The sequence below is a fragment of the Eufriesea mexicana genome, unplaced genomic scaffold (genome assembly GCF_001483705.2).
Source record: "Eufriesea mexicana isolate 0111107269 unplaced genomic scaffold, ASM148370v2 scaffold10051, whole genome shotgun sequence".
In the NCBI taxonomy this organism is placed as follows: Eukaryota; Metazoa; Arthropoda; class Insecta; order Hymenoptera; family Apidae; genus Eufriesea; species Eufriesea mexicana.
In genome coordinates this window covers 116,989-140,828 of record NW_016917902.1, presented here as the reverse complement: position 1 = coordinate 140,828, position 23,840 = coordinate 116,989, and the positions used below count along the sequence as shown (strand labels likewise).

General features: G+C 37.1%; 1 protein-coding gene across 1 annotated transcript in view; it reads left to right on the top strand.

Moving 5' to 3' along the window:
* PMCA (plasma membrane calcium-transporting ATPase 3) overlaps positions 1-23,840 on the top strand; it is a 65,439-nt gene that overhangs the window by 26,089 nt on the left and 15,510 nt on the right. The window contains exons 7-15 of the mRNA XM_017908153.1: positions 1-34; positions 2,455-2,490; positions 3,609-3,979; positions 4,301-4,785; positions 4,965-6,010; positions 6,268-6,482; positions 6,914-7,065; positions 11,151-11,283; positions 14,453-14,521. Of these exons, the coding sequence (XP_017763642.1) occupies positions 1-34; positions 2,455-2,490; positions 3,609-3,979; positions 4,301-4,785; positions 4,965-6,010; positions 6,268-6,482; positions 6,914-7,065; positions 11,151-11,283; positions 14,453-14,521 (2,541 nt within the window). The remainder of the gene's footprint in view (positions 35-2,454; positions 2,491-3,608; positions 3,980-4,300; positions 4,786-4,964; positions 6,011-6,267; positions 6,483-6,913; positions 7,066-11,150; positions 11,284-14,452; positions 14,522-23,840) is intronic.

Below are 23,840 nucleotides of genomic sequence, written 5' to 3'. Positions count from 1 at the left end.
CAGCAGGAACAGGAAATCAAGAAGATGAAGAAAGGTATGTAAACTCGATTTCAGTGGGAAACGATTGATGTAAGGTGTTCTTATTAGATTTGAATATTTTGGAATGATATACAGTAGTAGTGTATTTTTTGGAAATAATCATTTTGAGAACAAAACTTAAAACAAAGTGATTTTAATTTAGTGTAATTACACAAGCATTGAAGAAAGGAATTACTAAGAATAATTTTGTTTTCAAAATGGTCAGACCTATTATAATACTTAATAAATTAATGGAAACTCGCTATTTCTTCCCCATAGAAAATGCTAGAAATTAAATAGTCAAATTATGAAAAAATTTAACTACTAGTCATTTTAAAAGAGAGTAGTAGTGGGTATTATAAAATGCTTGGCATAAAATATGTAAAAAAAATGTAGAGTACCAATAATTGACGCATGGTGTTTATTTTGAATTGATGTGAGAATATTTTATTGTGGATTTAGTTTTCCAATTATTTGTCATGATTTCATTTTCTTTAGCATGCAATGGCAGTATTTTTAAACCAGCCCCTGGATTGTTTACTAATATTCTTTTCTTTCTTTAAAAGATATTTATAGCCCACTTTGTTGCTATTACATCAAAAAAGTTTATTTACAATTACATTGAAAAGATTAGAGAAATTTGTTGAAAAGTTGGAAATGAATGTTTGAAATGATAAAATTTTGTAATTTTTATAATTTGAAATTTATATAATCAACAGTTAAGTATTATCGCACGTTAATTGCAGCTGTTATTATTATTATTATTATTATTATTTTTTTTTTTATTAGCTAATTACATCATGCGCCTTTTTTGACATATTTATATCAGCCTGCATCTGGTTGTAAATGTTCGTATTTTTGTCTTATGTGTTTGTGTATAAAACCTTTCATTGAATGAGTTAGAAATATTTTTTAGTGTTATCATTATGTCTAGATCAATTCTTACTATGAAAAATTATAAATTTCATAAGAGGTAAAATTAATTTTTATACGTTAAATAAGATAAATTTGATAACACAAAGCAGATCGGAAATGTAAAATAAAATTTTTCGATATGAAATTTTATTTTGGAGAAAATCGATTTCAAAAATTTGTGGGATATATTTAATTATTCTTCCATATAAAAATATTTCAACATAAAATATTACAATATTATTGTATTATAAGAAATGTCAATAGTATACATTTAAATAGTCTAATAGTCGGTAAATGATAAATTTTCGTAGTCGATTTTCTCACAAACGGAAAATCCATATTAATAAATTGTATTTTATATTTTGATTTATCTTTTTTTTTTTTTTTTTTTTTTTTTTTTTTTTTTTTTTTTTTTTTTTTCTTTTTTTTTACAGACAATTACTATGTGCCTTTATATTATCTAATATACCAAAAATAAAAAATGTTCATTATCTTCAGGTTTAACCGTTTAAATGTTAAGGGTCATTGGAAAAATCTTATCGAAAAATGCTAAGCGGTGCAATCGCGTTTATTTCCGTTTATGCTAAAATACGACGAACGACACGATCGTCGTTATTATTTATCTAAACACGTACGTCAGCTAGATTTCAGTTGTTCAAAGCGTGAATACTAGTAATTATATTGCCTACTTACAAAGAATAAATATTTAAAGTAAAATACATTAAAAACTTTTTACACATTTATAAAATTATGTACAGTACATATTTCAAAAATATATTTTTATTGAATACTAAAATTTGCCAGAAATAAACCAGAAATAATAGTACCTACAAATGTTAAAAATATCCATACATATGGGATAACCTATCTTAATATCTCAAGACAGATGAAATTGAAATTTTTTAATTAAAATCTAAACTTTCTCTCGCGTAGTATTGGAACTGGCATTGAAACGTTTCCAGAGCAATATCTGAAAGTAATTATCGCTCACGCCGTTCTCTGAAGTGGCGCTGCAGTACAATCTGAATATATCGCCACTTCGAGATCTCGACCCAATACACTTGCACTTAAACGGTTAATAGTAAGAATCGACCTTACGGCTGTTTAAAAATGATTAAATAGACATAAATCCAGTATGCTTCCTTGTGATTTACGCTGTTGTGTATATTGTGTATGTTGCACAACCTGGAGGGCCCTTTGAGCATCGTATAACATTTTTGTACACTGTTTCCTGAATACTCTGTTCAAACAAAGTGATTAACAGAATAAGAGAAAAAGAAAAAAGAGAAAGATTAATATAACAAAAAACGAGTTAGCATCGATGAGAGGAAAAACCTTCTGGGCTGTACACTTAGAATCCTAATAAACATTCTGCTAGTATACCGGAACAGAACACACGGTAGAAATTGTGAGATTAAAAATAAAAATGAATTTATAAATATGGCGTAACTTACGACTGGCATATTACAATTCTAGATAGACTGCTAATCGATTTTGTTTTGCATGCGTTTTTTTATCTAGAGGCTAAGAAGCAGCGGAAGAAGAAGTCTTTAACAGGTGAATAAAGCACTATCATAAATCATTACTGTTCATCATTTCGGTGTTCGATTTACGTATATATTAAATGAGCACGCGCGCGTTTATTTTTTTCTTTTTGTTTCCAATTCTTTTTTTCTTTTTTTACTCTTTTTTTTCTCTTCTTTTATTCCTTTCTATTTTTATACGAATTACGCACACGTAACGAGAAATCCTTTAAGTAATATCTAAGGATGTATAAGAGAACACTATTGATTTTGAATTTTTGTCCATCACTCTGTTTTTCGTTTACTGCACACTCTATAATGGCCTCTGTGCGCGAACGCAGTCTTGAGTTTCGTCAAGTCAGTCTACTTTTTTCTTTCACTTCTATCGTTCCTATCTTGTTTTCTTGGTCTACTTGTACACGTACGAAGTAAATGAGGAAGATTTATGAAGAAAGCGTAAAAAGTAAAGTCGTGTCTCATCCGTGCTTCTCTGTATCTTCTGTTACATTTGATTCTGTGAATGCTTCCAATAGCAATGATTTATGCACATTTGAAAAAGAGTTTTAGCCGCTACTAAAATTTTGTACAGCTTCTGATTATTTCTGCATTTTTCTGCATTTTTTCTAGTAACACTCTTCCTCCCCTCCTCCCCCCCCTCTCTTTCTCTTTCTCTCTCTCTTTCTCTTTCTTTCCTGTATACTTATAATTTTCTTTACACATCTGTGTTTCTTAACGTGTAATTGTTATGCCTTTCGATTAACTTTTGATTATATTCTCTCCTTTTTGCCGGCTTATTGCAACTATCTACGTTTCTTCTTCCCTTTCTTCGATGGATACTGATTACTAACGTTAGTCGTCAGTATCACAATGTCAGCGAAAAAATATGTAAAAGCAATGTGGTTATAAATGTACTATGAGGAAACTCGATTCCACTACTTGCCTAATTTTTGTTCAGCCATTTAAACGAAATTGCTATACGAGGATTAATAGTCGAAGGCATTGACATCCTCTTGTTGAAGAAATATTACTTTCAAGTCGCTTTGTGTTGCCGATGAAATTAGTACAAAGATGTAAATAAAGAAAAGAAAGGGAATCGAGCTTCGGATGATAATTGTGGAAGAACTTAAACGAATTTGTATGTTGCTAATGAAGGAGACGAAGCTGTAGAAATAACTGGAAACAGCCATGTGAGTGGAGGCAAGCACGAGGGCGGGGAGAACCATCACGCACCCAGCCATGGGGGTGGACCAGAAGGGAAGAAGGAGAAGAGTGTATTACAAGCCAAGCTAACTAAACTCGCCATACAAATCGGTTATGCCGGCTCGACCATAGCAGGGCTTACCGTTATCATTCTAATCATTCAGTTTTGCGTTACCACGTTTATCATACAGGAAAAACCTTGGAAAAATACGTACGCTGGTGATCTGGTGCGGCATTTGATCATTGGTGTAACGGTACTCGTAGTCGCCGTTCCCGAAGGTCTTCCTCTAGCTGTCACCCTCTCCCTTGCTTATTCCGTTAAGGTATATATTCGCATAATTTATTCTTTTCTCTTTTGTACGCTGAAATCGATAAAATAGTTTTAAAAGGCAACAGCGTGTAAATAAGATATTCTTTTCCTATTTATTATTCTTCAGTAGTGTACTCTGAAGATGAGAAGAGTACTTTAAAGACTTACTTTTTACTTTTACTTTTACTTTGATTCGTTGGAGTGTTTATACACTTCTCGCTGAAGAATTTGTTCTTTTTCTCTGTTAAAAAACTGGATTCCATTTAATATTAAGATTATGCGAATTGTTAAGAGATAAATGTAGAATTTATATTGATTTTTTGTGTGATTTTAGAAAATGATGAAAGACAACAACTTGGTGCGTCATTTGGATGCTTGTGAAACGATGGGTAACGCTACGGCAATCTGTTCGGACAAGACTGGTACCCTGACCACCAACCGGATGACCGTCGTTCAGTCGTACATATGCGAGAAGATGAGCAAGACGACCCCGGAGTTCGTGGAGATTCCGTCGCACATTGGAAACTTAATAATTCAAGCTATCTCTGTTAATTCGGCATACACATCCAGAATAATGCCATCGCAGGACCCTACAGAATTGCCGCTTCAAGTCGGCAATAAAACCGAATGTGCCTTACTTGGATTCGTAGTAGCCCTGGGCATGAACTATCAGACGATACGAGACGATCAACCTGAGGAAACCTTCACACGGGTGTACACGTTCAATAGTGTTAGGAAGAGCATGTCCACCGTCATCCCGAGGAAAGGTGGTGGATTCAGGCTCTTCACCAAGGGCGCTTCCGAGATCATTATGAAGAAGTACGTTATATCCCTTTTTAAATGATTGAAAAAAAAGAAGGATTTTATTAACACTCGATATCAAGATCAAATTTTAACTATACCAATGTATAATAATTTGTTAAGACAATTAAAAACTCGTCGCTTATTCCAATTATATCGTGTCAGACAGAAGATTAATATTTGTTTGATTGTTTCAGATGTGCCTTTATATATGGTCGTGAAGGTCATTTGGAAAAATTTACCGGAGAGATGCAGGGGCGTCTGGTAAAGAACGTGATCGAGCCGATGGCGTGTGACGGACTCCGTACCATCTGTGTCGCGTATCGCGATTTCGTTCCCGGAAAGGCAGAAATCAATCAAGTTCACATCGACAACGAGCCGAATTGGGATGATGAAGAGAATATCGTGAACAATCTTACGTGTTTGTGCATCGTCGGTATTGAGGACCCGGTACGTCCGGAGGTGCCGGACGCGATCAGGAAGTGTCAGAAGGCAGGCATCACTGTGCGAATGGTGACCGGAGACAATATAAACACTGCGCGATCCATTGCTCTGAAATGTGGGATTTTAAAGCCAAACGAAGACTTCCTGATCCTAGAAGGCAAAGAGTTCAATAGGAGAATCCGAGACAGCAACGGCGAGATACAGCAACATTTGTTGGACAAAGTGTGGCCGAAATTGAGGGTATTGGCTAGATCGTCGCCTACAGACAAGTACACACTCGTGAAAGGCATAATCGATAGTAAAGCGAGCGTGAGTCGCGAAGTTGTTGCTGTAACTGGTGATGGAACGAACGATGGTCCTGCTTTGAAAAAGGCGGATGTCGGCTTTGCCATGGGCATCGCCGGTACCGATGTCGCCAAGGAAGCTTCCGATATCATCCTAACGGACGATAATTTCTCATCAATCGTGAAGGCAGTTATGTGGGGTAGAAACGTCTACGATAGTATAGCGAAATTCTTGCAGTTTCAATTGACCGTCAATATCGTCGCTGTTATAGTTGCTTTTATCGGAGCATGTGCCGTGCAAGATTCTCCTCTTAAAGCGGTGCAGATGTTGTGGGTGAATTTAATCATGGACACGTTAGCATCTCTTGCATTGGCCACCGAATTGCCTACGCCTGATCTTCTTCTTCGTAGACCGTATGGTCGCACGAAACCGCTCATCTCCAGGACAATGATGAAGAACATTCTCGGTCAAGCTGTCTATCAGTTGTCTGTAATTTTTATGCTTCTTTTCGTTGGTAAATATCTCTGTCTTTTGCTGCGTGATTATATTTCCTGTAGGTTATCTTGAATCCAAAATAAAGAAAGTGCATATGCTACTTGCAAACTTGGAATATCTGTGTTAATATATACATATATAGTAGGAAAACGAGAAATAGTTTAGATTAATATCAAGTGAAGTAATTTTGTACGAATAATTTCCTTTTTGGATTTTGAGATGACCAAGGTGATCGATGCGGAGCGTATCCTTAACGATAAACTGTTTGATTAATAGGTGATAAGATGCTTGACATCGATACAGGCCGAGGAGTTGCACAGGCTGGCGGCGGTCCAACGCAGCATTTCACCGTCATCTTCAACACATTCGTCATGATGACTCTTTTCAACGAATTTAACGCTAGAAAAATCCATGGTCAGCGTAATGTCTTCCAAGGAATATTCACCAACCCCATCTTTTATTCTATCTGGGTCGCCACATGTCTATCGCAGGTAAATCATCGTTTATTTATTAGGAATTATTATTAGAATTATGGTTACGTGTCTGGTGATATTTATATTTGTTTAATTTAAATTCGATTAATACATGGGAAGTTAGGAATAGAAATTGTCAATATGGTAGAACATTAGAAATCTTAAATATTTCTCTGATTAATCTTTAGTATACTTTAGCACAGTATGATGTAGAAGTTGAATTTGCAGCGGAAAAGTCGATTAAATACTTGTTTTTAGCTTTATACTAAGAAATAGTTATCCCTTAGGTAGAATTTCACACTTTTTTCTCTCGATTACATGATAGATTAACAAAGGAAAGAGTTTCAGCCAAGCAGAAATGGACACAAGAGAAGTCTCTTTTCATTCGGATGACATCAAAGCTGCCATCTTTTATGTCTCTTCAATAAGATCCTATGTCTGTTTTCTAGGTAGTTATCATACAATATGGTAAAATGGCGTTCAGCACGAAAGCTCTCACATTAGAACAATGGATGTGGTGCCTGTTCTTCGGAGTCGGTACTCTATTGTGGGGCCAAGTAATTACGACTATTCCTACGCGCAAGATTCCTAAAATTCTTTCGTAAGTTATAAACATATTCATGTAAAAAAACTACCATTTCTTTTAGTGTCTAAATGATGAGAGATACTTCTGTTCAGTTTAGCGGGCGCAGCCCTTGGCAGCATAACCTATAAAAACGAAAGAAAAAAGAAAATAATGGTTTCGCCTATATTGTGCTCTCGTTGAGAAAACATTTCGGAAAGATTTTTCTGTTACATACTCTTTACAGTTTCTTTTTTGTTTTTTTATTGTATAATTTTTTCTATTAGTTTTCTTAAAAATTTTGTTGTCTTGGTCTGAAACTCGAAAGCGAGAATGTCAGAAGTCAACGTACAGCAACTACTTTAAAAAGCATCTAGAAGCTATGAACAATTAAATCAGCCATATTGCACGCATTACTAAGTAAAGCAGGAGAATGTAAGATGGGAAAAAGTGTGGATTTTTCTTGCTTTCTTGCATTGTGTGAAGCAACAGGAACGCGTTGTATCAGGCATATATTTTTGAAGTAAAAAAAAAAAGTAACAAGGATACTTCTTTGAAGCTTTGAGAATGAATCTTACGAATACATTCTGATGTGTGTCTTGTTTGCAAAGTAACTAGTTTGGAAATTGGAAGCGCGATTATGAATTCTTATTTAAGTTTCAATGGGTTGTCATATGTAGCTTTTATGACTTTTTATCGAGTCTCTCCTGGTACACGATAATCACTTTTGCATGAACCTCTGTATTTTAATCGAACTCTCTATCGAGAAAGATTTATCATACGTGTTTGTTATTCTGCGTATATCTACTGTACGAGTACAGAATTTCTGTTATTGGAGAATTTCTTATTTCTTGACGGTGGTTGGTAGTTGTATAAAGATATATTGTACAATTTTTATATATATTTCATGGTGTTAATATCGAGAATTTTCTGTTTCCAAACCTCGTAATAACCATTCTTGGTTCCTAAAATTTGAGAGCACACTTCCGTAGACAATCCTCGATATTAATGTTAAGTGGACCTTCCAGAGCACATGTTATGTACATATATTATTGGCACAGTATTTTCTTACGTACAACTGACATCCATCGTTGTCACATACTCGCATATTATATATGAAATACGAGTGTAGCAACATCGAAAAGACAGTACCATTTGAAAGATAAGTATCACTCATAATCGGTATCGTGTAAAGGTGTAATAGAAGGGAGGCATGCATCGTTGAAGTCATATTAATTATTATTATTGGTAGCTGTATAATCGTATCGCTTCTGTTAGTTTATGTTTTCGCTTTTACAAGTCCTTCCTATTGCTTTTGCCTGTCATATGTCTTTCACCCCACCATACTAATGTATCGCTTTACGTAGCATGTTCCCATACCCAGATATTAAAGAGATACCTTCAAAGTCGTGACACGGTGATCACGGTGATCCGGATCGAACACATTGCACAAGAATAATCGCGCGTGCTCATCTATTTCCTCTTCCCCTGTTTTTGTAATTACACGTTAGTGCCGGTACAGTAATAAAACGTTCCAAGTTTCCTCTGAAGATGAAATTTTGAACGTTTGACGACAAACAACATTGATAGAACAGTAGTACAGTATCCGAATACAAGAAGTACGTATATATCTTTGAATTGTGTTTCAAGGATGTTGCAAAAGTTTGAAACGCTTTTGGAGACTATGAAATGAGTCTATCCTAGAAACACTTTGAGTCGAAGATTACGGAAGAAACGAATCTGAATGGTAAGAAATACGAAGATTCAAAGATATCTAAGGATCTTAAATATTTATTCAGATACTAATACTGTGGTAGTACGTAGTAGCTGATATAGCAGTAGTCAAAGTACGTAGAGTCTCCATTGGAGGAAACGAGCATCAATTTGCTTGGTGGATAGTAAACTGTTACTCGTTTCTCGTTTGTAAACCTAAACCCGTTATTAAGCTTAGCCGTTGCATGACTGAAAACCCTTCTCGGACGTCTACGTACTTGTTTGTGTGAAAGATTAACCAATGAGAACAGCGTCTTGGCGATTTACCGTACTCGTCTCTCACGATATCTAACTATACATGTATTTGCGTTTTCTGTTTGGTGCAAGGGATCTCAGTAGCGCGCTTGAACCGAGTTCAAGTTTGGAACGTTTGATTCCGAAGTTTTCACGGAGTTGAAAATTCGGAATACCTAGATCTATTATTATAATAAGTGGTACTTTTGCGCTTAGCGCTTTATCTGTAATTACTCTGCTCTTTCGCTGGAGCTGTTACGACTATGTTCTTTCAACTGTCCTCTTTCAACTTTAACTTTTAACTGTCTATTTGTCTTTCTTTCTTTTTGTCTGTCTGTTTCTCTCTGTCTGTACACATCTATATATTTCTACCCTTCTTGTCTGTTTCTTCCCACCTCTGGTTTCGTTCTTATTCTTTCTCTGTCCTCATCTCTACTCATCACACGCACGGAACTGAACTTTCTCCTTCTGAACCGGTTTTTTTCATTCTCTGCATCTGTTTCTCTCTATTCGCTTAGGTTGCCTTCCAATTCGCAAGCTGAGGTTGAATCGTGAAAGAATCTCTTGCGAATTGGGTCCAATAACTTTTGCTGCTCTCGCGTCGAGCGCATTAACAATACCATGTATATTATATATTGTGTATCGTGCATTATATATTATATATATAGTATTATCATTATATACAGCCTATATATAATTTAGGCTATCCGCTGTGGTATAAAACACGTGTTATAATCACGAGAAGTATAACAAAGATATACATAATAACATGGGGCTCTCACACATTTTTAATCTTCTGCATTCGCTTATTAAAGCTTTTACCGAGCCACTTGTCGTAGGACACATAGAGAAGTAGTTGCGGTTTTTCTTGAGCTTTACTAGAAATATCGTCCCTCCTGAACAGGTAAGGGAGATCTCGCATTTTGCTGGGCGACTAACAGCACATGTAGCAGAGGAAACCACAAGTTACGTACGCCGCTCAGACTCGTTTCTCGTGAATTGTGCGAAAAATGAAAGAAAAATGAAAAAGAAAAGAGGAACCTGTCCAGAGGAGAAGGAGAAAATATGATCGAGTATTAAGACCTCACATCCAGTCCTGAAATTTACCAGATCACGCGTGCATTGTTCCTCAGAACGTGTTAACATCACTTGACCCTCCTTTTCATTACCATTGTATTTCTGTTTCCTTTACTTCTTTTCTTTTCTTTTCTTTTCTTTTCGTTCTTTTCGTTTCCGTTTTGTCGCCCCTCTCCTAACAAGTACAAAAGTATCTCTTTCGTCATTATACACGCCATATACATAGACATTATTCATACACACATGTACAGTCGTTCTTCATCAGCAGAAAACCGCATTTCTCGCTCACTTTGTCCGCATTGCACCTCACATCGCATCCCCTCGTTCGTTGGCTCATTTTTTTACACGTCGCATTTTTCTTGTATGTATGTACATATATTACCAGCTGTTTCGCAGTTACAGGTCCTTTTCGGATACCGTAATTCAAACGTAACGCCTTACTAAAAGCAAAATTCACTGAAGGAAAAGGATGATGGCCTGTGTATCATGATTCGATGATTCGCGAGTACCATGGAAGAGCAGAATAGGTACTAGTGGATGCGAAGAGCGAAGAAAGAAAGAAAGTGAATGTTTGCTTGCAGTAAGTTCGTTGCGAACGATCGATGATTCGCAACACGTAGCATCTCGTTGGAGAAATTTATCGAATACGAAGATATTTGTACCTAGTAACTCTGAAACAGCCTGTACGTCTCTCTGTCCGACTGCTTTCCTATCTCGGTCATTTCCGATCACCGTTATACCACCGTCAATCGATTCTCCATTAAAAAGAAAGATGTTAAACTAGCCAGCATCGTCTACTGTGTTAAAGAAATAGCGTGGTTAGGTGTCCTCCAAGCTAAGGAGCGAGGGGAAAGACCGTAAAACAGAAAATTTTGGGTGCAGTGCGTCGAGGAGCCGGCTCTACGCGTCATCAGTCAGCCAAATCCAAAAAAAGAATCAAAATCTCCCTCTTAAAAAAAAAAAAACCTACTTTGATTATAGACCATGTGTGTAACAGGGATCGAGTGATGAAGAATTGGTTTCATGTTTTTTAAAAACAGATGGGGCCGCGGCCAGCCGGATGATATCGGTGCGATCAATCTCGGAGATGAGAAATTCGACCCTGACTCGGATAAAAAGCCGCGCGCAGGACAAATTCTATGGATCCGTGGTCTAACACGACTACAGACACAGGTAACTATCCCTATCTCTCACTCTCATGCCATCACTCGAAGTCAGCGTTCTCTCGGGTTCCCCTCTCCCCGTCTCCGGGATAAAGTTAAACAATATAAGAGTAATAAGAGAAAAAAGAGAAAAAAATACAGAATTAACGAGATGACTTGAAAAAAAAAGAAAAAAAAAAAAAAGAAAAGAGAATATAAACAACCGCGCACGCGACGCTCCGACGTTTTCTCTCTTTGGTCTCGGGTCGACGAATCTTCCGTCGCCCGGGTCCCGATTTCTAGGCCTTGTTTCATCATCAACCGGCTGTGTTCAGCGTTCCTGTTGAACCACGTGTATTTACCATCGACTGTGTTACAACACTCGATATACCATATCTTCGTAGCAACAAGTTGTTCTCTTTTTAATCATAATCAAGCAGATCGATTACTACACTTTGAATGATTTTTCAGTCAGGGAAACAAGATGAAGAAATGATGAGGGAAAGACTGAGATTAACATGTATCTCGCTTGGTCCTGGCTCCCAGTCACTTTGGTCATCGACGAGAATCTCCTTTTACGCTTTCTAAATTGTTGTATGGATGAAAACGAGGATATAGAAGTTTTAAGTGGATCATTTGGTTTAGAAGAATTAATATCAAGTGAGATCCATGTGCAGGTATCAGTTTTTCAATCTGATTCTCGAATTCTAGTTCTCATCAGTGAAAAAGCATTCATGTGTAGTGTTACAGTCTGCGCAGATGCACAATAAAAAAGTATATATACGTACGTTATATACTTTCTTCCACATATATACGTTTTTTAATTTCTCTCATTTGGTTTGTTACGTTTAAGACCGTTGTTTACCTTGGTTTGCATTTTCATTTGAGTTCCTTGCCGTGTAAATTCGACGATGCGTACCTTGCGTTTTTGCCCTCTTGATTTTGCGATATGTTCTATGTTAGCCATAGAAAGAAAGAAAGCTCGACGATTAAGGAAACTGTATGTCCTCTATGTTGAGCAGCTGGAGAGTTACACGTTCGATTTTTCGACCTGGTCGATCGCCTTCAGGTCGTTTTCCCTGATCTTAATTCTCGTTTCAGTGACTGAATTTTTATAGGGTCTTCTGAAGGTTATCCAAGTTCTTAATAATCCATTCGACACCATTATCGGCTCTTAACCCTTTATGAGACGAAACCAAGTTTGACTATTCAGGTGTCTATTCTCCTTGGAAATAATTCTTTACAGATACCCATTGTTCTCTATCTTTAACTAGAGCCTGATTATTTTCTTAGTCAACGTATTTAATATTTGTCGGTGCTTTTTTTCAGATAAATTACGTTTACCATTGTTTCATAGTTGGTATTAAAATTTGGACTTACAAAGGGTTACAACATTCACCCTTACATAGCAGTCGGTTACTCGTCCTGAGAAAAAGCCTTTCAGATGTTCAAAGAGTGTATATACTATGATTCACAAGTGTTACGATTATCTCACTTAACCTCTTCGACCTGGTATCTTCATTTTATATTACATTGCATTACATTGCATTACATTGTATTACATTACATTATATTACATTACATTACATTGCATTACATTACATTACATTACAGTACAGTACAGTACAGTACAGTACAGTACATTACATTACATTACATTACATTACATTACATTACATTGCATTCATAACTGTGTCTTTTACAGAAAATACAGGCTTTGGCTCATCTATTGAGTAAAATCACACCTCTGATTCAACAAATTAAATCGAAGAGGTTAAATTGAGCCATGAGGAAGTCAGTAACTTAATCGAATGACCGGAATAATCGATCGTTGTCTATCCTTTTATATTATACCTACTCGTGCCTCTCTTGTCCTCTGTCGCCTTATCGACCCATTTACAGGCAAGAAATCCCTTCCTCCTAGGGAAAAATTTAATTAAGTCGAACAGAGCAGCCGAACAGTTTAATTAACGTTGATGAACGTAACCAGGAATGGGTAAGGCGTAGAGACGGCTATGGTAGAACTCTTCAGCTTGTTTCAGCTTCAGTATTTACTGCCTAATTGTTTGGGATCCCTAGAACCCAAGCACGTAGGCATTTTAGATAGCTAGTCATAGGTTTGCTCGACGTAGCGACGCGGATTTGATCATTTAGAACCAAGTTTGTAGTAGTCCAAGCAGTCCTTGATCCATCTCTCTATCCCAAAGTTCAGTTCGAGTCATATTCTCTTTATGGACTACATTTCCCGCAATCGGGAATGGTTATAGAAGTGGAGGAACAGATACCTTCGAGCTTCTTCCTTGATATTAATCCATGGAATTCTGATCTTAGGAACATAGTACAAAAGAGATTAAGAAGCCTGCTTTGATACGTGACAGTTCCGGGAATAAATGTTTTAACGTGAAAGTCAATATCTAGGCTATTGAAAGGAAAATACCGAGACTCACCTGGGACCGTACAACAGAGAGGAAATTAGGTATAGACGGTTAGCGTAAGAATATCTGCAGAATTGTTCAACACTTGAAAATTTGAGAATCGATGCTCGAGCGAGAGTCGGAAAGGACAAATAAGCCCTTCCTCGTCTACGATGCCTCTCGTATTTTTCTGTTTCTTTTATTTTCGTTCTTTCGTTTCTCTCAATGGGAACGGGTTAAGCGTGATGAAGCTAGCGCATACTTGACCAACATGACGCCTCGTGATGGTGTAAGCCACATTTTACATCATAACGGTGCTACTGACGCTATTTTATAGAAAACATCTCTTGGACGTGCGAGAGAATCCATGATTGAAGTTACCTACGATGTCGATTGATTGAAAACACTTGATTATTGTTTGATGGGATGATCGCATAGTCCAAAGAGTGAAAAGGAAAAAAAAAGGAGTGAACTTTAACCGAAATGATCTTCACTTTCTTTATTCTGTTGACTTATACTTCGCTTTCTCTCTTATTTCCTTTCTTCTTACTCTGGTAACACTATTCTTGATCTAGCATGGTGATAAAAAGCAGAAAATTATAACGATGTGTTACAATGCAAGAATCACACACATACACAGATTTCACCTACAAAAGAGTAATGTATCTGAATGAAATTACATCTCTAAGCTATTATAGAAACAAATAAACAAAGGAAAAAAAAATATTATAGATACACAACTCAGTTAAGCTATTTATATAAATTGAATATGTAACCTACTTTCAGACGAGCAATAGAACTCTGGTGCAGAATGTATCTGTGACAGGCAGATCCCCCTCTCAGGATTACTATATGGTTAGTCCGCAAATCCAATCTCCGCACTGTTTGACCGTTCTTAAATATTAATTCTTTATTATGATTACCATTTTATTTGACTTTTTTTTTCAATGGTTTTGTTTTTCTCATTAACCAGTTTGAGTTTTCCTTCTTACTGGTGCTTTCTGTTTGACGTAGCTGGTTCCTCTCTTATCCACGTTTACCTTCTCTGTCTCAATAATTACTACTTTCTTTTTCAATTTCGAGTCAAGCTTACATTTATTTCTAACTTCTAATTTCTAATTGGTCTTGAAAACTATGTTCTAACTTATTGCTTTTAACTTTTTCTTCCTTTTTTTCTTTCTATTTTTTTTTTTTTTTTTTTTTTTTTTTTTTTTTTTTTTTTTTTTTTTACAGTTTTGTGTTTCTTTCTGTATTATTTTAAGTTTATTCTATTTAAGTCTCTTCTGGTTGTCTGCCTATCCAACGTGTATCTCTTTCGCCTGTCTTTCTCTTTCTCTCTCTGTTTCGTTTCGTCGCATTTTTGCTTGCAAGATGCAAGCTTCTAATCGCTTATTTCGCGCAAGTCGTGCTATATTTTTTTTTATTTCAGCGACTCGACACAACGAAGAGACATTTCTGGTCCCTTGTTTTGCGCTGCTATTTCTTTCTAACTCTCCCTTTCTGCTTTCTTTTCCTTTTTCGTCTTTTTTTTTTTTTTTATTTTTTTTATAAACTACCTTGATTAAAATCAGTCATTCTGTTTCAGTCAGGATCCTCGACATCTCCTATTTGAAGAGAAGAGAATTCCTCGAATATCAGGCTACCAAACCATATCCCGTCTTTCCCAGCTTTTTACTTCAGTATCAAATTACTCTGATAGGTACTATAATGGTATTGAATGCAAGTTTCAAAGAATTATTACCTGCAAATCTTTGCTATCATTTTTTCATATTTTTCTATTAGCTGATATATATTTATATTTAATATTATCACGTTTATAAAGCAGGACGTAATGGAGGATCACAGTAGGAATATCTTTATCTTGTAAGAATGTATTTTAACTCATTTTATTTTATACAAATGGAACGTGGAAAATATAAATGTTAGGCGCCTGGCATCAAACAATTTGTCGTGCCGGCATGTACAACGGGTTGTTTGACGACAGACGTTTAATACTTGTATTTTCAAAGTCCTGTTATTGTAAAATAAAGTGTGATTCGTCATTTTTGTATTAGGTAAAAGATGTTCCTTTTGTTATCTCCTATTGCCTCCTGCATGATTGATCTGTAATTTTTAAATAATTTCATAATATAATGTAAAGATACACGAATAATTAATGAAATTGTTTTCTTAAATACTGTTAGCAATACTTAATGAATCTTCAACGATATAATTGCTTATTGTGTTCATATTAATAACTGAATTTCATGTATAGCACTTTAAAATCTCAGTTCATGTATCTTTATGCTCTTGCCTAATCTCTTCTCTTCAAATACAAGACTGCTAATTACCTTTCTCCTTCTCAAAGGAAACATTATTTTTACTTTTATTTACACCAAATTTATTTGGTTTTATCCTATTAAAATCTGTTACTTTCTTACTTTAATTTTCTGTCCAAGGAGAAAACCAGTATAATACTAAAACGTAATTAAAGTAACAACTTTTTTGAATTCCAAATATCCGACTTTTCTTCTTGCATCCGGTTTTGTTTTTTATTTTCTTCTTTTTTCATTGATTATAAGGTGTTGCATGCACATTTGTGCGTATGTATGTACGTATGTAAGTTGCCCGTATATACGTGTATATACGTAGATATATGTCTATATACACACGTGTATGTAAAATGCATGCGCGTATGTGTACGCGTATATATATGTGTATGCGTATATATGTGTGCAGAACACACATACACGCGCGGCAGGGTACGCTTTTGCAATTCTTTTCTTCTTTTCGTTTCATTTCATTTATTAAAACACTGTCGGTCAATCTTTCCTTTTTTTTCTAAATATTCATTAACAGAATCATCGAAGTGATTTTTACTTTTAGGAAATGCCGAATTTGATACATCGGCAGCTGTTGAGTTTCCTTACAAAGTTTTCTTCATCCATTCACATTCTCTTTCCATTTTTTTTTTTTTTTCTCTCCCCATATCTATCTTTTTTTGACACAATTTTCAGTTTCAGGGATTGCTTTGTTTATATGATATGTTATCGGCATATAAGTGATTCAGTAACTACTGATACAAGATTTTTCCAAGCATTGGGAATGAATTTTGTACGTGTATTTGCTGCCTGCTTCTCAAGTATTTTCTTTTTTCACATTTTTTCATCAGACAGAGGTATATTGAAATATTTTTACATCACACAACTGTATCTTTCAATGTGAGAATTTGATATCTAGGTAAACGCAACTTTTTCTTTTCCTTCTCTTCTATCTTTTTGTTCTCTTTTTTCATTTTTATTCTCTCTTTTTGCTCCTTTTTTGTTCAGCAGTCTTCTGCCATGGAAGTAGACGTTGAATATTATATGTCTACATATATATTTTGTCACGCTTCAAGTATATATTTCCAGTCAACCTATGATGGATGTGTCAAAAACATTCTTGAGTGTCTCATATTCCACTTCACTCTATTCACTTTCAAGACATTCTTTATTTCCTCAGACAAAAAAGAGAGTCCTTAATTACCGAGACGAGGAGACACAAGAAAACTTCTTGTTTAATGAAACTCCAACTCAGCAGTCATCCATACAAGCGTACTACCTTCATCATTCAAATGTTATTACAATTTTACAGAAAGAATCTACTAATTTTCCAACGACTTGCCTCAAGCTTCACAATCATCATTATCACAATCATCATCCTATGTATACATATATTAACGTTTAACCAAGAACAAAGCAAAGAAAAAGCAGCTACGATGATTCTGAACTCACACGCACAGGCAATCTTTCTGTTGCGGAAGCTTTCCTATAACTCAAACGTCAATTCACAAGAGATGCACTTACGAATAAGCAGTCCCAGATTACCTTGTATATGTGCTATGCGTGTGAACTGCATGCAAGATCTCGCGGCAGAAGTCTACCGTTAAAGACGATATATATATATATAACTATGGGCAAATAATAGCAACATAATTGACAGTCACAAACGAACAACGACACGCTGTTGCATCCTGTATATTTCTCATGGAGAAACAAAAGCATACTGTTATACTCGTATATGTATTCAGCTGTGGACACCTAAGAATCCGTTGGCTGGTATTTGCTCCTTTTTATCTCTTATTTCTGTTCTTTAATCGTTGCAGTGTGTGTCAGTCTTGCTGTGATACACCTTATCATTAACATTTATATGATGGATGATACGTGCCATAATGCATCGTGTGTCTCTCGATGTGCGTGTACTGTTGCGTATAATGAGATGTACGTGCACAGTCTGTCTGTTTATCTGTCTGTTTATCTGTGTCTGCCGTGTACACGACAGTCGAGGCTCTTATCGATAAAGAAATTTTCAAGAAACTGGCAGTCAACTTACACATACACACGCATACGAACACGAACATACACTGTTATATACACGCAGGGAATTTAATCATTTTTTGCAGGCTCGAGGCGAATGTGCATTTATTATACACTCACTAGCACTTTCTTTGGTATAAGAAAGGAAGAAACGTATTAATGATAATTTTGAAACCAAAGGAAGCGAAGAATGGTTGATAATGGCCTTGAAGTTTTGGATGCAAGTCTTTGAAACTATAACTGGGAGAATACCGTTGGAAAGTTAAACTTGAATTACTTTTAGAACAGTTTATTCTAAACAAACTGTTGGTTGAACTTTTGCTAGAGATTCTAATAATTTTTTACTTTCTATTACATGATCACTCCCCAGGCCATTGATCACGTCGTTTTGGACATACAAAACCTACTGGACTTCACTTCATTTTGGAAAATGCTTGCATGCAGCAATTGGCCGTTCAATTCTGTTCTCTGCAAGCTTTCAAGCTTTGTTAATTCAGTTACACAGAGGTTTAAGTTACTTTGTGTATTGGCCACTCTTGAGGACGTCGAGGAAAGTTGGTAAATTAAAAAAAATGATTTAACTTGCAAATTTTAGCGAATGAAATATCAGTATCGTGTTAATGCCAACTCTCAGTCCTTCAAGAACAATATTCCAAGTGATTTTCGACCCCGTTGACCACTTTGCACGAAGCCTCGAGTTCTCCAGGACTGTCTTCCTTTCAAATCTAAACACACAGTATGACACTTACATATCTGCAAAGATACTTGTCCAAAAGCTTCTCGGTAACTCGGGAAACTTGACTGAGAGCAAAGAACCCAACGAGGAACTAAAGTAACAGATACAAAAATATAATAATACAGAACCAAATAACGAGACACATATGCCAGTGTATGCAGGGATTCAATACTGACGCAAACGCCAAAAACACGCCTTTAAAAAAGTAACGATACTATGGAGAGGATAGAAATTAAGACTGATGGTATGATTTGTGGTTTGTTAGCCAGCGGAACCCATTCGGGAGACTGAGGTATAACGGGGCGGCAGTCATGCTCGCCGCCACACTTATCCTGTCGGAGTACAAACAAGTACGTAGCTCATGTAGATCGCCTGCCGTTAATAATACGTTGTATCGTCAACTTTGCCATACGTACGCATACACAGGACGGATCGTCGACGTACGTACGATGTGCTGAGTGAAACGTCGCCATCGAACCTGCCCTTCGTGATCAGTAACATCCACCTTTTGGCTATTGTGATCACTCGACGCCTAAAAGCTAACGTCACGAAAGCAAAGAGTGATCCTGTTCTATAAACTGTTCGAAGGACGTGATAAACCATATTGCTTTGGGTCGCAGTTCATTGAAAGATAGCGTAGAATATTAAATATAATTAAGGCACGGTATCAAAGAGTATTACAGAGTAATTCGTCTCTGTGAGTCTTTTGAAATGTCCAATTGAAGAGAAAGAATCTTCTAAACTGAAATTTGACAAAGCAAAAGACAAATTTGTTTCTATAAGTATATAGTTGAATTGTTGATTGATATTTTGCATTGATACATAATTGAAAGATATCCAAAGTTTATTCATAACGAAGGAGTCAGAACGTGTAATTAATAAGATCTAGGGAAGTGTAATACTCTTTGAAGAGAAGAAGGTTTAAAGAAAATTGGTAACGTCCGAGGAATAATTAGCCAGGAACGAGGGCGACGATTCTTTAGCACTGATACAGTGAACGATGTTTCGTCACACCACTGTGTTTTTGTGTAGTGGGTGTGGGCTGGTCGGTGGAATCAATAGAAGAGCCTCTTGTGCCGGTATACCACCGTCCGCCCGCCCTCTTTTTTCAGTAGTCTATAGCTGTCTGACATGATTGTGTGCTGCGTGTATTTCCTCCATATTGTGTCATTTTCATACTTGTTCTTATGATATAATACTACGACTGTTAGAACAAGGAAAAACCGCCATAAAAAGCAAGCATTCTTTTTTCGTGATGGCCGTGTGGTACCAACTTTTAACCATTCACTACCTTCTTTTGGTATCGTACGTACACTCGCACGAGAACATTATAATTGCCTCGATGAGAGGTGTCTGAAGCTTTTAAAAATTCTACCTCGAGCAGAGTCTTTCCCTCCTTCTTTCTCTCCCTTACTCTGCTGCTTGCGTTTCTGTTTGTGTTTGTTCCTCCCTCTGCATTCCTTTTCTGATCAAGGATCTCGCATTCGGCAACCCCTGAAAAGTTTTCTTTAGAACGGATTTGCAAACGAGCGACCATGATAACTCGCTCAACCTTTCCGCTTTTGCAAATCACCTCTGGGAAAAAGTTTCGCGGCGCGTCAGAAAACTCCTGCCACCTTGTCTCTGTCCCGTCAGAATACTATCTCCAGGCTCTCTCGTGAACGAGTGTGTCTCTCAGCTTTCTTCAATCTCATACACCTTCTTACCTCCACCTGTGCCACTTTATGGCCATACTTGGGTCATATTGTTTAATTGCAGGTAAAATTTACTTCCCTTCGCAGTGTGCGATCCGTGACTAAATGTTCGTACTTATTTCAGGCAATTGCTGTGAGGAAAGAGAAACATTTCTGGCATAATACTTTATCTATGAACGAATTTCGAGATTGTTAAAAGTCCAAGAGATTGTAAGTAGCTAAATGATAGCTTCTGAGATTCAGAGGAACATTCAACGTTACATAAGAAGCAAAGTTGAAAGCTAGTTACTGGATGTGCAATTTGTCTTCTACAGTCAGATAAGTTTCCTTGAATCCTGACAGGAAGTCTTACATTTTCCTCCAGCCTCGAACAGCCATTGGATCATTAGTTATCTGGCTATATTTCTTGATCGCAATTGGAGTGACCCAACTAAAAGCAGTTATAATCTACCATAAATGTGGCACACGGTATCCCATCATTCCAATTTGTTTAATTTGTCCTTTTGATGCAGTATGCAAGTGTGCGTGTGCACGATTGCTCACGTTTGCATCGACTTTGTGTTTGCCCGATCTCTAACATGGCGTTACGCGCAAGTGTCATAGAAAGGTTAAGTTTCTTGCAATGATTTTGTGCGTTCTAAACCAGAAAAAAGTGGGTTTCGACAAACTAGAAGCTTCTAGTGGCTACGATTACTATAATTATGATGTGTTGTAACTGCTATAATTGCCGGCATGTAATCGACCCTCCCAGTGTCTCGTTCTTGACTCATCAGACCGGACCGAGTCTGATTTTTCGAATGATACCGCACGGTGCGCCCTGTTGAACTTGGAATTCACCAAGGCAATCTATTTTAGGGTTCAACTACCAGGAAAACTTGTCTGTTTAACCAAAAGGTTGGAACAGTTGGGGATAACACCCCCGTTCACGGTGCTCCGAAATGAGGAAATATTGAATTATACTGAACTATTGTCAGAGTTTTAGTATTGAAAACAAGGCAACTTCATTTTCAATACTATTTCGATCATTATATACCGCAAGATCATGATCAGGATAGGTCTTGAACAGTCCAGATTTCGGATTAATCTGCCGGTCACAAAGATTGGACTGATCAAGCTGCTAGACTCAAAGAAATGTGAGCTCCTATGCTAGGAGCATAGAACAGAATCAGCTGCTGGTAACTTGTCATGATCTTATGAATTACTCGCCTCTGAAATAAATAGTGAAACAACTGTACAGACTAGTCGATGAATTGGACAAACCATAACTAATGTTCAGAAGAGAAAGAAACTTGATTCTGCACAAAGAGATTCCTCGTAGGAATCAGTATACTGGCGTAAATGTGGAATGCAGTGTTATTTGCAAATAGCACGATCACGAAAAATGTTTAAAAAGTCACGATAATGTTCACCAGAATTCTCTATAATTCATAAAACCTCCTACTTTCATCTTTCTCTTCTTCTCTGTCTATCTCTTTCTCTCTCTCTCTCTCTCTCTCTTTCTCGAGGATGTATACATTCTCTCGTGCTCTGTCTGTCTATCTGTTTATTTTTGTCACTGTCTCTATTCTGACTTTAAATTTTCTACGCTTGACTCTCTCTTTATGGTCACGGTTCAAGCGTGTGCTTCATCAGAAACTAACCTCCAATCTTTAGCTCGATTCTAGATTATTGTGGACCATACAGAAAAGACGTTTGTGACATTGTTCGAAGAACAAAGTCCGTTGTAGTTGCAAGTCGTTCCATGTATCGAACACCTTCATTTTCGTCCTAAGGAACGAAAAACTCGCGGTTCTGTATATCAATCTTAGATATATTTAAACCGAAGATCTTTCTTAAGTATTACTGGCCTACTTTAGATTACTAGCACGGAGGGTTTTGTTCGATGAAATGATGCATCTGATCCATCGTTTCCTTTTAGGAGAGACTATGTTGTGGCGAATTGATCAGGAGCAAGATGTAAGGATGATTCTGCTTTCAGAAGTTGGTGGTTCGATGTTCAGAATCAGTTTATCCAGGCCCAGGTAGTCTAGTAGTAGCCTGTGTTTAAAAGGTGAAAAATAGACTCGTCCAATCAGATTGGTTGTCATTGAGGAGAAATCGTTACGGCGGTATGTAGCGAAGCAAAGAGCTCTTAATTTTATTTCTTATTTTTTTATTTTTTTTTTTTTTTGTGATCCTTCTAAATACTTCTGCGGCTTTCAGTTAGGATAGGTAGGTACGCACAGTAAAGATAGATGCGCGCATGTATGTACGCCTGGCGGTAGAGCCATGCCGCAGAACGCAAACATTTAAGTCTGAACTCCGGTGAAATGCAACCAAGTCCACGGCGAAGAGAACAACCCATCAGTGTGTGCACACTAGACGTACATACACATATATACATGTTACACGATTAGAGAAACCTACAAAGCTATATATATATCCATTTTATTCCTGCAAGAGAATTGTGTATCCCCCTCCCCCTATGAAGAGAGGGAGGGACGGAAAGCACTGTAAAGATCAGAGATATACATCTATAGAACAGCAATCGAGTAAACCATAAAGCACCAGCAAAAAGTAACCAAAAAATGATATATTTTGTCTCCCTAGGTCGAAAACACGAACTACATGAAAAACATAAGATTATTGACACACACAAATTGAGATAAATACAAGTATGACGTGCTTGTGTGTCGCTGGCTTGCCTCCTCGCTTCCTGATAGAACACCCTCTTCCCTGTTTTTGCAGCTTCGAGTAATCAGAGCGTTCAAGTCGACTCTGGAAGATTTGGAGGAGCGTCGCTCTGTCCATAGTTTACACAGCTTACACAGTATGCGCAGCTCACGCAGCCACACCGGGCCCCGACCACTCTCTGACTTCACATACATTGACGAAGACCCGACAAACACCGCGCTGAACGCCAGCAAGGGCAATTTGCCGAACAAGACCGCCGATCAGGACCATACCGCTGCCAGGATGAACAGCTCTACGTCGCCATTGTTGCTCAGCGTCACGGGATCGGGCAACGCGTACAACCACCATCATAATAACACCATAAACACCACCAATGACAATAGATCCTCGTCCAATAGCGCCCTAAACCAGGCCCAGCAACCCAACCATACGCAGGTGCAGAGTAGCAACAACAGAGACAACAACACAGGAAATTCCCTGCTTCTCAGCTCCAATAATCTGGCCCTCCCGGAATTGACGAAGCTCGTGCATGAGACCAGCATTTAAAAGGCAGCTTTGCGTGTCATCACTGTACATCCTTAAACTCCCTTTTTCTCTTTACTATACCTTCACCACCCTCGTTTCTTTCCTTTTAGTTTCTGCTGAAAGACTGAATCGGTTTTCATTAATATCCCCTTCTATGTTTTCATTTTCTCCCATTCTCTCTCTCTCTCTCTCTCTCTCTCTCTCTCTCTCTC